The sequence below is a fragment of the Hyla sarda genome, chromosome 6, assembly GCF_029499605.1.
Source record: "Hyla sarda isolate aHylSar1 chromosome 6, aHylSar1.hap1, whole genome shotgun sequence".
NCBI lineage: Eukaryota > Metazoa > Chordata > Amphibia > Anura > Hylidae > Hyla > Hyla sarda.
This window is the reverse complement of record NC_079194.1, coordinates 146,051,076-146,066,637: the sequence shown is the minus strand read 5'-3', so window position 1 is coordinate 146,066,637 and position 15,562 is coordinate 146,051,076. Positions and strand designations below refer to the sequence as shown.

At 43.5% G+C, this 15,562-nt stretch overlaps 1 protein-coding gene across 1 annotated transcript in view; it reads right to left on the bottom strand.

Annotated features, from left to right (window-relative positions):
• Positions 1–755: 755 nt before the first annotated feature.
• Positions 756–15,562, bottom strand: part of USP10 (ubiquitin specific peptidase 10) — a 75,597-nt gene continuing 60,790 nt past the window's right edge. Inside the window, exons 11-14 of the mRNA XM_056525484.1 lie at positions 12,528–12,693; positions 6,266–6,410; positions 5,777–5,842; positions 756–2,326 (exon numbers count right to left, since the gene is read on the bottom strand). Of these exons, the coding sequence (XP_056381459.1) occupies positions 2,139–2,326; positions 5,777–5,842; positions 6,266–6,410; positions 12,528–12,693 (565 nt within the window). The 3' untranslated portion in view covers positions 756–2,138. The remainder of the gene's footprint in view (positions 2,327–5,776; positions 5,843–6,265; positions 6,411–12,527; positions 12,694–15,562) is intronic.

The following is a 15,562-nucleotide window of genomic DNA, read 5'->3' as shown; positions in this document are numbered from 1 at the left end:
CAGGGGAGGCAGAGTTGCTATAGTCTCATTTATATACTGGTGACAACTTTCGCTGTAATTCTGTGCAGAGCACTTTCCAGCAGCCCAAGTCAGCTTAGTTTTAGGCCTAGTTGTCAGAATGAAAAATTGCAAGATCTCTGGATAATTTTATAATCTAGATCTAGGAAAATTACAAAGTCCTCTCCAAAAATTCTTATAATTTGATTTAAAATAGGTAATTTTTCTAATGACACATTCCCTTTAAACATCAAGTTTTCCTCTATATGTGTTTTACAGACACGTAATAGAAAGATATACAACATATGTCTAGGTATCACAACTGTAGAGGAGTTCTAGGATTGCCCCAATCGGGGGCCCTTCGTAGTCCAGTATACAAAACGTATCCTCTATCCGGAGGATGGAGTGAGTCAACTATGGCCCTCTGTGGAATTATCTTTATGAGAAAACTGAAGATACCCAAATGATGCATCTCCGACTCTCCCACAGAAATACATGGATGGGGCGTGCCGGCCACAGATTTGTGCCGTGTTAAACACAACTCCATTCATGAGCCACCGTATGGGAGATCACGGGGGTCCCAGCGATCGCACCCTTAGCAATCTAAAACCTATCCCCTATCCTGCAGATTAGGGATAAGTTTAATTATACTAGATAACCTCTTTAAATAATGATCAGTAACCTTTTGTATTGTGACCCAGCAACTTCTAGATCTTCAACAACAAAAAAAAATTGAAAAGAGTCCAGGACACAAGATATTAAACCAACATTGTGACTTTATTGATGGGCGAAGACTTTATACTCCTAGATATCACTAAACTGTGTACTATTAGGAACTGAACGTTAGAGGAGAGCAAGACAGCAAAAATTAAATGAAGCAGACTGCCTGGAATCCCGAGCGGCTCTGGTTCTCTGCGTCCTGACCTCCAATGTACACAGATGAGCATCATTTGTGTATTATTACAATTGCTGTCCTCTATACAGACAGTGAAAAGGTTCACTTATTTCATGCCCTTTCTCCGCAATAAGTTTTAAAGCCTTCAGCTGCTGAAGAGGAGAGTTCTCTGCCCTAGTGCAGCAGGAAAGGAGTTAAAACACCCTAATACTTTAGGTTACTCCTACGAGGCACCCAGCAAGTTTTGCATTTTTTATTTTTCCTAGTTTAATTTTAAATTTTTTTTTTCATTTTTAAACAGATTTATGCAAGATATCCTAGAGAGAAACTGCAGCCTGATATACTTTTGTTTATTTTTTTTTACTTTATTTTCTTTCATTCTTACTGTTGATTCAGTGATCCAGAAAGCAAAGGAGAGTGTGGCAGGGATTTTTATTTTTTTTGTTTGCCAGGAGTGATGGGTGGAGGCTTGCAGGAAGGGGCTAAAACCTTACAGGCCGTACTGTTCTCACATGTAGATTGATGATGCTGGTGCGTTGAGTCTTTGGCGAAGCGTGTGGGTGCCCTAGAGGCGACACAGCCACTTCTACCCGAGACGCTAAAAAAATAATAAAAATCTATTCTGTGTATTAAGAACCAACCCTTCGACTGGTTAAGCCTTGGCTCCCTGGGTCCACATCAAGTCTGATGCCACAGTTATGTTGCTTGTAAGTCAACGATTAAACTGCTGCAGCAGAGTGAGGTTATACTGCCCAGAGGTGGTTTTATTTTTTGATCCTTTTGCCTCCAGATGGGGGCGCTCCTAGCTGCAAAAGGATGAAATATCAGTAATATATTAAACATCTTTCTAAGCTGATTACAATATCTTCTCATCCACTAAGATTTTCACCTTTGAGAGTCATATGGTATGCTTAAAAATCTCTGCATCCCAAAAAGGCGAGCAGCCATCTTGGCTACTCCTGACCCCAATCGCCCCCACTGGCAGTTTGGGGTTTCTGAGGTCCCTAAAGCAAAGTGAAATGGTTTTTAAACATATCCACCTAGCCTAATCTAAAAATGTACTGGGAAGAAAAAAAAAGTAACTGATGGCGCAGGGAGGGGGGAGTGTAAAGGGGGTCACTTGATTAGAAAAAAAAAAAAGAAGAAGAAGAAAAGTTGGAGATTAAAAGGAAGTGGAAACTGGTAATTTGTGTCCTATGAAGCAGAAATCTTGCGCACGAGCACACAGCACAGCACAGGGCGTGGTTCACAGCAGGTCTACGTGGCGGTAATACAGGAGGTAGGCTGTCCGCTCTACAGTCTGTTTCACCACCTGATACTGATTGATCACTTTCACAGTCTGGTCATCGATGCGTAACCAGCCATTGAGACCGATCTGGAAGACGTCTGTAGTGTAGTGTCCACCTGTAGCACTGTTACCATGGTGATAGACAACTGATAGAGAGAAAACAAACAAAATTAATACAAGCAGGGCATATAACATCCATAAACACAGAGTTGTAACCACACAAAACTACTAAAAGGCCAGAGTTTAGCCCTCTAAATAAAACTTTATCATTGTATAATGATAAGTAACTTTCTACTAGTATCATGGTGAATGAATACATTCCCCATAAGTCTAAGAAGCACTGGAATTAAAGTGATAAGTGTCTCTCTAAATAAATTCGGTGCATCTGACCGTCCAAACGCCCCAATGAAATCTTTCTCAGCTATGAGCTATACAGATTTACACCTACTTTCAGGCATGAATAATAGTAAATGTATTGGGCCTCAGAAAGTCCACATCACTATGTAAAAATGCATTATGACGACATAAAACAGGCAAAAAGTTGTTTGTGCAAACATTTGCTACTTTTATAAAGGCAGAAAACTAGTGTAAAAGGTAAAATATACTCCCGCTTATTCCTCATCAACTTTTACGGTCAGTTAATTGAAATATATGCTTACAGAGGCTAACAACATGTCCCACTTAGTGCTAATGGCTTGTTACAATGTATTAGGCTGGATCCGGCTGAGGGAGGGGAAAACCGGGCTCTCCCATACCCCAGCCGGACCGGCGCTGAAATCCATTTACTTTAATGAGCCGACCGGAGTCAAACAGTGAATTCGGTCAGCTCATTTTTGACCCGTATGCGGTTTCCTGACCGGACCTAAAACCGTAGTATACTACAGTTTACTACATACGGAGCAAAAATTAGATGACCGGAGTCACTATCTAACTCCGGTCGGCTCATTCAAATGAATGAGATGGGGGCCGGGTCCCCGTATAGCGAAAACGTAATGTGAACCCAGCCTAAGACCGGTAACAATGCATTTTAAAAGTCTTCAGACCCTTTCATTTGCTATACATTCTGCTATGATGCTAAAATATAAATTAATATATATATATATATATATATATATATATATATATATATATATATATATATATATATATTAGAGGTGCCCCCTCCAATAATCCTACACTCAACTCATAAGTAAAAACAGAAAGTTACAAAACTTTTCCTAATTTAAAAAAAATAAATATTGCATTGACATAAGTGTTCAGACCTCTCAGTACTTATTTGAAGGAACTAAAGATTACAGCCCCCAGTCTTTTTGAGTATGTTGCCACATGGTTTACACACCTGGATTTGGGAATTCTCTTCCCTGCAGATCCTCTCAAGCTCTGTGAGGCTAGATGGGGATCATTGGTGAACAGTAGAGATGAGCGAACTTACAGTAAATTCGATTCGTCACGAACTTCTCGGCACGGCAGTTGATGACTTTTCCTGCATAAATTAGTTCAGCTTTCAGGTGCTCCCGTGGGCTGGAAAAGGTGGATACAGTCCTAGGAGACTCTTTCCTAGGACTGTATCCACCTTTTCCAGCCCACCGGAGCACCGGAAAGCTGAACTAATTTATGCAGGAAAAGTCAGCAACCGCCAAGCTGAGAAGTTCGTGACGAATCGAATTTACTGTAAGTTCGCTCATCTCTAGTGAACGGACATTTTTTAAGTCTCCCCAGAAATGTTCGGCTGGATTCAAGTCAGGGCTCTGGCTAGGCCACTCAAGGACATTAACGGAGTTGTCACCAAGCCTCTCCTGGGCTGTGTGCTAAGGGTCAATTGTCTTTTTGGGAGGCAAACATTCAGCTCAATCTGAGGTCCACGGCAGGTTTTCATGAAGAATATTCATGAAGAATAGTCTATGGCATTCTGTTCTCTCTTCCCTGCAGAAGGCTTGCGATGTGATTTTCATATACTCAAATGGGAAGAATATCTAGGTACGCCCTTAACAGATGCCGAGTTGGTATTATCCACCCCCACTACTGCATAAATTCAATCCATTGGTACCCACAGTGTGATGGAGCTCAGGCGCTTTGCTCATAGCTTGGTTTTTGCTCTGATATACATTGTCAGCTGTGAGACCTTATATAGACAGGGTTGTGTCTTCCCCAATCCTGTCCTATAAACTGAATTTACCACAGGTGACTCCAATCAAGGTGCAGAAATATCTGAGATCAAGAGAAATGGGAGGAGCCAGAGCTAAGTGTCAAGTATCATAGCAAAGGGTCTGAATACTTAAGTCCCTAAGAAACTTTAGTTATTTCTTTTAAGTAGATTTGGAACGGTTTTCACTTTGCCATTATGGGGTATTCAATGTAAAAATGTGACATCATTTTCCCTCATCATTCATGTTGTGGCCCTGGGAAAAGTTCTGAAAACCCTTTTGTCTCATTTGTTTTATCTCCCAATCAATCAGCTATCTGGCCATGTCTGTAGCTCGGTGTATGATATACAGCTGACAGATTCCCTTTTAGGGGGGGGGGGGTGGGGGGTAACACGTGCCATATTTTGCTGCATATTTTACTACCCATTGAAGTCAACGGGTAGCAAAATATGCAGCTTATTTCACTACCCATTGACTTCGAGTATCACTTATTATACCCTATGATGTATTGAAGAGTAAAAAAAAAAAAAATTAAAAAAATCCTATCCGTAGGATTATACAAATCACACTTAGGAAAAAAAAAAAATGTCAGAACTCTTTGTAGGTTGAGCTGTAGTTTTTATTGACTATTTTCGGAAGCTGACCCAAAACGACAACACCTAGTAGGTTGTGCTGTAGAGTAGTGAACTGCAACCTGTGGCTCCGTTACTGGTGAGAAGTACAACTCCCAGCAGGCAATGAAAACTAGCAATTCATAAGAGGCAGCAACAAAGTACATGTGCTGCAATGGTACAGCATGAGGTTGTCAGGATATGCTGAGAGTTTTAGTTCTGCACCAGCTGCAGAGCCATAGATTGTGCATGTATTGCTATAAAGTAGGGATCTGCAAGCTATAATACTACCCCTTTGTACAATACATCCTACTATATTTTCATTTCTTATTGATTTTTACAGCCCCCTCCAGCTCAGCCCCACTTCATCATCTTGGCAGGTACTTCAGCCACAATCTCATCACAGCTCAGCCCCACGTGGATGCCTCTCCAGTGCATTGTAAAGTAAAAAAAATTGTGGCGCCTCCTGCTTCTACCCAGGCTGAGCATGCCTGTCTGCCCATGCCCCCTATCTATCTGCATAAAACATATTGTTTATTGAAGAACCCGTGTCAGAACTCTTTGTAGGTTGAGCTGTAGTTTTTATTGTGACTATTTTAGGAAGATGTTACAATTTAATCACTTATTTCATTTTACTATTGGAAGACTAGGTAACCAAGTCAGCAGCGGATGTTTTTGTTCACCATGTGGGATAAATAATGCAGTATTTTAATCAAACATTTACGAACATGACGATACCATTTATTTTTTGTTGGTTTCTTATGAGAAATGGCTAACCTGGTTTTAGAGACCCCAGAAAATGGTTGTGATGTTTTTTTTATTTCTCTACTTAAATATTTACCTGCAAAGAGCCTGTAGGTTCTTTGGCCTTTAAAAATCTTACTTCTGACACCAGGAGAAAGCAAATCTGCAGAGAAGAAAAAAAAGAAGAAAAGTTACGATTAAACCTTCTCGGACTACACTAACTGAACAGAGTCAGACTTATCTTTGAACATTCTCAGTTTTTCCTATTCTATATACAAGTGGTCTCCATCAAAAGGCTTGAAAAGAACATGCAGCTCCCAACCCAAAACTGTGCAGCTCACCACAGAAGCCCCAAGTTATGACCAAGTGTTGGAAAATTCTTGATAGTTCCAACTGACTGTGGCTTCTGCCCATCATGGCAAGCTCTGTGCTTGAATCTCTTCCAGCCTGTCCCTCCTTTGACAAGCAGAAGACTGGGTGGTTTGTAGGTATCGATAAAGGATAGTAATATGGGGAAAATGGGGGATTATTAATGGTATGGGCCACACACACCTATTCTAATACCAACACAGCAGCCTCCTTTTACCTTTGCTGATTTCCAGATCCACAGGGTATTCAATATTCTTCACCAGTTTCTGGCAGCCACCGGTCTTTTCAAACACAAAGCGTTTAAGGTGCAGCACAAGGACAGGTGGCAGCTCCTCCAGTGTCACTCGGCGGCTGACCTCCACCTAGAAAAAAAGTAGTGTGTATCAGCTAGGAGCAGAACACCACAATCTTTGTACACCAGTCATGCCCCCAAATCCTGCACTAATCCCACCATAAGAACAGTCCTTGACTGGAAGAAATTGTCCCCTCATTGGTAGGCTGCTTTCTGTAATACTAATTGGATTCCAGAAAATACATCCAAATATAGAATTAGCTGTAGCTTCACTTGCCCCATTGCTGAAATGGTTAAATATTGGGGTTGTATTGCTTCTCCAAGGGCATGCTAGTAATTACAGACTACACTCAGCAGCAACCTGCGCTCTGCTGATCCTTGAGACGCTCAGCTGAGGCGCAGGCCACAGACGCTAGGAATGTGCAGACCGGGAAGCAGTAGCAGGGATAGCCGCCAAGTCTTATTGCTACATCAACAATACAGTTAATAAGTGGAGCAGTCATCTGCTGCCAAGATACTGAATGGAAGGTAAAAGTATCAGTGCAGGTAAGAGCTACAGCCTGAAGCTCAGGAAAGAAAAGATTTTTTGATACACTGGTTCACACAGCAGAATTTCTCCACTGAATTCTGCATGAATTTATAGCAAATGCACTTCAATGGGATTCTGCTGTCCTATTCACACATCAGAATTTCTGTTGCAGAATTTTTGCTGCAGGAATCCCATTGAAGTGTATTTGCTATAAATTCATGCCGAATTTAGTGCAGAAATAAATGGGCACTGTCATTAAACATCATTTTTAATATTTGACTCCTTATGCCAAATAAATAACTTTTGTAATTGGCCTCCATAAAAAAAAAAAAAGTTTTATGTTCGTTTTTCTGCTGTATACTTCTGGCCACTAGGGGTCTCCCTTCTTGGCCATAACACATTCCGTCTGGTCAAAATCTCAGATTTTGGTCTCCTCCCGGCCTGGCAGGAGACCAAACTCAGGAAGTGTTTCTCTGCAATGAGCTTGATTTAAAGCAGCAAAGAGCCTCACTGAAAGCAGGTGCACAGACTGAAAGCTGCACAGAGCCTCACTGAAAGATACACAGACTGAAGGCTGCTGCACCGAGCCTGTGGTTTTCTATTTGTCACAGCACTGCAGCCAAGTGAGTGCAGAAGTGGTCCCCCAGCAGGCTTCAGTGATGTCATTCCTGCAGAGAAACGCCCACTTTCTTCTGCTGTGAGCAAGAAGAAAAGATACACAGCTTTTTAAAGCTCAGAAATGTTTTTAAGGGTGGGAGGAGTGTTAGGAGTTATTAGGGAACATGGTCTGAGTTAGGTTAGAAAAGTTTATTTAGTGACAGGTACTCAGTGCAGAAACTGTGCCGTATAAAACCGGCCATCAGAAGTATTGAGTCAGGAAGGGTTTTCAGCCTCTGCTTGCAGTTGATGAATGTAACTATTCTTAACATCCAGAGATCTTAAAAATGTAGAGGAAATTAAACAACCTAATAAAATGTTGAGGGTTTGCTGCAGGGGTGTGAAGTTTTGAGCCAACACTGGAGTTTTTGGAGGGAGGGGGGTCATGGGGGAATGGGACTTTTTGTTTACTGACTAATTTAAAAAAAAACTGCACCAAGGGGCGAAGTGTTATCACTAGAAAATGATTGAACAAATGCACCAGCAAAGCGTATCAGTAACAAACAAAATAATCTGCCAACATTGGCACACACTGTTTGTTCACAGGACAGTGTGAGCGTTCAGTAAGAGACTAATCTACCACTCTTCATTTAATATCCAAGTCTGAGTTTCCCTTTCTGTGCACTTATGGATAGATCTGATCATGTCATTGGTGGAGCCTTCTAAGTGCCGTAACTTTTTCATCAACAATGCCAGATAAGGGCTTGTTTATTGCGGAACAAGTTGTACTTTTCAATGCCACCATTTTGGGGTTCATATCTTATTGGCAGCGGTGCACTAAAATTACATTTTTGGACGAAACAAAAAAATATAGGAAGAGCTTGGCCAAAAACAGAACCTGAGCTGCCCCAAAACTAAAACCTGTAAGTTGTGCTATAGAGTAGTGATCTGCAACCTGTGGCTCTGTAATTAGTGCAGCAGTACAATTCACAGCAGGCAATGGAAACTCCTAGCAATGCATAAAAGGCAGTAATAGTAAAGTGCATGTGCTGCTATAGTACAGCATGTGTGTCAGAATATGCTGGGAGTTTTAGTTCTGCACCAGCTACAGAGCCATAGATTGTGCATGTTTTGCTATAGAGTAGTGATCTGCAAGCTATAATACTGCTCCTTTATACAAAACTTCCTACTATACTGTCATTTTTTTATTGATTTTTACAGCCCCCTCCAGCTAAGCCCCACTTCATTAACTTGGCAGGTACTTCTGCCACAATCTCATCACAGCTCAGCCCCACGTTGACGCCTCTCCAGTGCATTGTAGGATAAAATACTTGTGGTGCCTCCTACTTCTGCCCAGGGTTAGAGCACCTGTCTGCTCTTGCCCCCTAATTATCCGGACATTTTTTCCTTTTGGTACAATGCATTAGGGATCGACCGATTATCGGTATGGCCGATATTATCGGCCGATAATCACGATTTTGGGCATTATCGGCAATTACCTTGCCGATAAGCCGATAATGCCCCGCCCCGCGACCCCCCCCCCCTCCCCGACCCGCCGCACCGCGACCGCCCCCACGACCCATCACACTGCGTCGCACCCCCCACCGTAGTGCTGGGCGGTATACCGGTATGAACCGGATACAGTTTTTTTTTTTCCACGGTATGGATTTTTGCACATACTGCTATACCGGTCGGGCCCCTCCCCCACCATCCGAGTCAATAAAAAAAATTAAACTTACCCGTAATGGGGGTGGTCCGGGCCATCCATCCTTCCTGTAGTGTCCGGCTGCATTCCGGGTGGAGGGTGAACCGGTCCGGGCTGTACTTCTTCTTCGGGGGTCCTCTTCTCCACTCCGGGCAGGCTCCGGCCTAGTAAGCTGCATAGACGTCGCTACGCCATGACGTCAGGTGCGTCGCTGCGCACGGGCGTCACTGCGCAGTGGCATCTATGCTGCGTTAGGCCGGAGCCTGTCCGGAGTGGAGAAGAGGACCCCCGGAGAAGAAGTACAGCCCGGACCGGTTCACCCTCCACCCGGAATGCCGCCGGACACTACAGGAAGGATGGATGGCCCGGACCACCCCGACAGGTAGGGGGAGAGAAGCGGGTGGCGGCGGCGGCCTATGGCACCACAAAAGCCACTGCAGTGCATTGATTTAAAGCGCCCGCTTTAAATCAATGATCTGCAGCGGTGTCGCGGGGGGATAAATAGCCGATAACTTATACCGGAATATCGGTATAAGTTATCGGCCCTAACCTCCACCGATTATCGGTATCGGCCCTAAAAAAAACAATATCGGTCGATTCCTACAATGCATATACCACCATGTTTGGCCGATAATTTTCAGTGCATGCCTACTTATTGGTTAATTTTTATGAACTTTTGATGGAAAAAAAAAAAAGATTGTCATTAATTTTATGTATTTTAAATGTATGCTGTTCACCAGATCGTAAAATAACATTATAGCTATATTCTTTGGGCTATGTTAAGACTCGTTTTTAACTGGAAACTTGTAGAAATACTAACAAAAATTAATGAATGAATATTAACCTCTTCCCCCCCCCAGTTTCTTTCATGTTAATGCAACAGGAAATATGCATATGTGCTAGCGATGTGCTGTAGGAGATCAGCGGCAGGAGAAGTCTGTCAATCACAGCCGAGGTCCCACAGCAGCTGCTGAGACCAAGATTGCGCTGGTCTCGGCAGAAATAACCCCATAGATGATGTGATCACTGCCCCGAACCCTCCCAGGTAAGCGGCACTCTTCACATGCAGAAGAACTAATATCACAGGTTTCTTTGCTCCAGACAGTTACAGTGGAAGCCTGGCTATCATAATGACAGCTGAGCTCCCATAATCCCTGCATGGGAGAGCCAAAACAGAGATTTGCGTAGTTGCCAAAATTTTAGACTTAAACTGTAATAGTGTAAAATCTCAGAATTTGAGTAACACGTTGATATTTTCTAAACATGACAAACAACCAAAAATCTTTCATAGCTAAGAAACCAGCATCTACCATGTATTTTACAGAACATAGGTCACTACATCGTATATTCTGAGCACTAATCGGTTTTATTTGCTCAGGGTAAACGCTAGATCAATATCATGAAAGCTCTTTTCCATATGATGCTCCGTGGTCTTGTCTGCTAAGGAGCGGCAAGGAGGAGGTGTACAGTTTCCAGCCAATATGAAAACCTATTAGAAACAAATGCCCTCAAATAGTGTCTCCTGACATGGCTGAAGCTCTATGTAGACACATTCACACTTCAGACCTGTGCTACTTAGAAAATTTCCCTTTAGAAAGTGACTGGCTGTCTAAATGTCATAAGAAGGACTTCTGCGCAGCTTTGCTCTGTCTCAGGCTAATTATCATGCATGAATTTTATTTCCAGCCCAGACATCAAAATAAAAACCAGACGGAGCCACCAGAACATAAACTGAACACCCATTTCTCCTAAACCCTTAATTGAACAGTGGTCGCTCTGTGAAGACCAGAAATGACAGGTTACCCACCAAAATCTTACAAGCTAAAATCACAAGTTGCTTGGCCATGAGTTACTCCCACATCAGCAATGACCTTCAAAAGGCTGGGAAACAGACCGTGGCAGAACTCAAAGAGCACTGCTTAAAGGGGTACTCTGGCCCTAGACATATTATCCCTATCCAAAGGATAGGGGATAAGATGTCTGATCGCAGAGGTCCCACCACAGGGGACCCCTGTGATCTCTGCTGCGGCACCCTGCTGTCATCACTGCACAGAGCAAGCTTGCTGTGCTCTGCTCTGTGCAGTGATGACAGCAGGGTGCCGCAGCAGAGATCACGGGGGTCCCCTGCGGCCACGCCCCCTCCCATAGACTTGTATTGAGGGGGCGGGACATGACGCCACGATGCTCCGGCCCCTGTATCGCCCATCATTACGCACACAGCGAGCTTGCGGTGGGGTTGTGCGCAGCCGAGATCCTGGGTGCCCCAGCGGCGATCGGACATTAGATGTCTAGGGGCGGAGTACCCCTTTAACTTCACAGGGGCTTACACATTTAGACTAAAGCTACGCAGACATTTTCTAATTACAGCTGCAGGCCCAAAAAATACTATGAGCTGCAGTTAACAGTGGACTCTTGAAAATTATTATTATTATTATTATTATTATTTTTTTTTTAGCCTTCCCACATACTTTAAATTCCTCCCTGTTTGATTGCCTTCTTGCTTACATTTAAAGGCTGCAAACCTGTGAAGACAAAAGGGGTCCAAAAACCTATTAGAAACAAATGCCCTCAAATGGAGTCTCCTGACATGGCTGAAGCTCTAAGATACATTCACACCTCAGGAAAGGCATCCTCCTCACAAGTGACTTAAGGGCAGTCTTGCAGTGCATAAAGTTGCAGAAATACACACCTCCTGTATAGGTGGTGAATATTTCTGCGCCCGTTGCAGCCACAAAGCCTCTGAATTTACTAAAAGGACAAGGCCCCAATATGTCCTCATCTTGGCTGCATTGATACAGGTCCATCTATCAGGCTTAGCCCAAAAAAAAATAAGCAGCAGGATGCTGGGCCACAAACTGCTGGGTGTACAGTGAGGCCTGTGGGTTAATTTGGATTCCTGGGGTCCAGACTAGGTCATTTATAAGGTAGGACAGGGTCACTAGTATGTGGAACAGGGTGGCTAGTCTGGGGTGCCTCTACTGGCATTATCCTTGCAATTTTCTTCCACTAAAAAGAGCCTTCAGGGCATTTAAATTTCATAGGGTGTGCATGTGTAAATGTGCAGTTTTCATTTTATTTCCGTGTGTAGTTTAGTGCTTTTTTAAAGTTTACTGTAATAAAGTAGGCTTTTCTGGGGTGTATTTTTTTTCTGCACTTTTTTAGGGCATTTGCGGTCCGTGCCACCATCAACTGTTCAGCACTGTGTGGCCGGACTGCAAATGCCACCCCAAGGTCAGATACATTGGTCTACCTACCCACAGCTAGGATCAGGTGTAAGAAAACTGAATGGTTTGAATGGCTAAAGAAGGCAACAGATAGCTGCAGTACACGACTGTGGCATGGGGCTGGGAACATACCTCTTGTTTGGTTTTGGTGGTGTATCCCTGGACAGACTCTCTGGCCACAAGACTTTCCAGTGCGTCTTGGACAGTGCGGATCTTTTCAGACTGAATGTCCAGCTGCAGGGTGAAAAATGGCTGCAGGGTAGCTGATTCCTTTGAACTTTGCTGGTAAACTACAGACCTGCAAGAGAAAGTAATGTTTGAAGCAGACAACACATTACACATTTGAGCACTACACACTGGGGTGCAGAACAGCTGCCTGGTCCCAAAGTAATGCACAGAGCATAAACACATGATCTAGGCCAGGGGTCCATAACCAGCGTCTCAGAAGCACCAACTGGCTTGTGACCCCCTGATGTGTGGCTTGCCTTAGCATTCCGAAATTATGACAATATACACTGACATCACTGCAGACCTAGCTTCACACTGGCAGGTAGTATATCAGGACGTGACCTGTCATCCCCCCCCCCCCCCTGTGTTCTCTTGCTATGGCATTGGAGTAGGGCGCTTGCTCTTACGGTGGCTGTCCGGTGTTCTTCTATGACCCCTCTCGAGGCCATAGAAATTGACTGCCCATGCTCTGGTCCACTTCCGTGGTCTTGGCTTCGACATTGGCATATTGGTCAATGGTTTATTTTATCGTTAACTGTTGTCTTTTATTTGTTCTTTGGTGTCTTGTCTGTTTGTTGTCTGTTTGTGTACCCTCTTGTTTCCCTCTGTCTTTTTTTCTTTTCTTTTTCCTGCCTTAGGTTGTTCTCTCCTTTGATGCATGATGGCCCTCTTGATTGCTTTTTTGAGTATACCCTACTTTCACTTCCTACCTTTTCTCTTTATCCGTCATGGTTAAGCGAGTCTCCCTGAATGTTAAGGGGTTGAATTCCCCCAATAAGAGGCGTTTATTTGAAAGGGAATTAGTCGGGCTCCGTGCCGACATAGTTTTTCTCCAGGAGACGCACTTTGATCATTCCAGATCCTTTCAATTTCTTCACCATCTCTTCACCGGGACCAACTCTGCTGTTTCTGACAGGAAGTCTGCTGGTGTGGCCATTCTGGTTTCCAGGTCCTGCCCACTTCAGGTTTCTTCCTCCTTTCTTGATCCTCAGGGACGTTGTGTCGTTTTGGGTGGGGTCTCGCTTCTAATGTGTAATGTCTCCCAATACCTCCCAAATATTTTTTCGGTCACTGTCCTGTGCTTCTCTTTCTCCTCCTCCTTCCCTTCCTCTCTCCGCACCTGCCACTGGCTCCCTGCTCAAATCTCTGCCATCCTGAGAGTCGATACAGAAGTGTATCACTGATTATTTCACTGATAATGAGGGCTCGGTTTCCTCCAAGGCTATTCTCTGGGAGGCCCATAAGTCCGTACGTAGGCATTGTATAGCTCTGGGCTCAAGGCTTAACCTCTTAAGGATGCAGGGCGTACCTGTACGCCCAGCGCCCAGTGTTTAAAACGGGGTCACACCGTGGCCCCGCATCCCACCGGGTCGGTCCCGGCTGCTATTGCTAGCGGGGACCATGGGCTAATAGCGCGTTATGCCGCGCACTATTAACCCTTCAGACGCGGCGATCAAAGTTGATCGCCGCGTCAAAATTGAAAGTAAAAGCTTTCCGGCAGGTCAGTCGGGATGATCGGGACTATCGTGATAAAATCGTGATGTCCCGATCAGCTAGAACGCGAGTGGAGGCCCCCTTATCTTGCTCCGTCGCGTCCGATCAGCGTTTGATTGCTCCAAGCCAAAGCTATGGCTTTGCAGGGATAAGGGTAAAAGATCAGTGTGTGCAGTGTTATAGCCCCCTATGGGAGCTAGAACACTGCAAAAAAAAAAAAATATGAAAAAAAAAAGTTAAAAGATCATTTAACCCCTTCCCTAACAAAAGTTTGAATCACCCTTTTCCCATAAAAAAAAAAAAAAAATAACTGTGTAAATAAAAATAAACATGTGGTATCGCAACGTGCGTATAAATGTCCGAACTATAAAAAATATATCGTTAATTAAACCGCATGGTCAATGGCGTACGCGCAAAAAAACTTTTTATATCATAAAAAAGTGAATAAGAAGTGATCAAAAAGTCCGAACAATGCAAAAATGGTACCGTTAAAAACTTTAGAACACAAAAAATGAGCCCTCATACCGGCCCGTACGCGGAAAAATAAAAAAGTTATAGGGGTCAGAAGATGACAATTTTAAATGTATACATTTTCCTGCATGTAGTTATGATTTTTTTCAGAAGTACGACAAAATCAAACCTATATAAGTAGGTTATCATTTTAACCATATGGATCTACAGAATAAAGATAAGATTCCATTTTTACAGAAAAATGCACTGCGTAGAAACAGAAGCCCCCAAAAGTTACAAAATTAAAATTATCCTTAAACTTTGTCGCACAATCAATTTTTTTTCCGTTTCGCCGTGTATTTTTTGGTAAAATGACTAATGTCACTGCAAAGTAGAATTAGTGGCACAAAAAATAAGCCATCATACGGAATTTTATGTGCAAAATTGAAAGCACTATGATTTTTAGAGGGAGATGAGGAAAAATTGAAAAAAAAAAAAAAAAAAAACGGAAAAACACCGAGTCCTTAAGGAGTTAAGCGTGATGCTCTGGCTCGCTCCCGGGAACTCGGGGCGGAAATTGCCCGCCTAGAGGATCTCTTGCTGTCTGCTCCCTCCCTAAGGACCTTACGGAGCCTGGTGGCTGCCCAATCGTGGTTGGGTGACCTGGCCCTTCATAGAGTTGAGCGTCAATTGCTGTTTGCAAAGCAACGCTTCTATGAAAAGGGTAATAAAGCATGGTCATCTTATGCCTATAGCCGATGGATGGAGCTAGAAAAGATCTGGTTGGACCCTTTTCACCCGAATATGCTGCTCTGGTCTCCCCCTGCTTCCACTGTCTCCCTATCCCCTTTATTGGGTCCGATGGCTTTCTCTAAATATGTCTGGGTATATTGTTCTGTGAAATTTAAGCTGTTCTCTCCCTCTTCCCCCTCTCCGGTCTTTTCTTTATCATCCTGACTTTCCCTCCGGCCTCTTTGCCGTCATGGTGCGGGAAT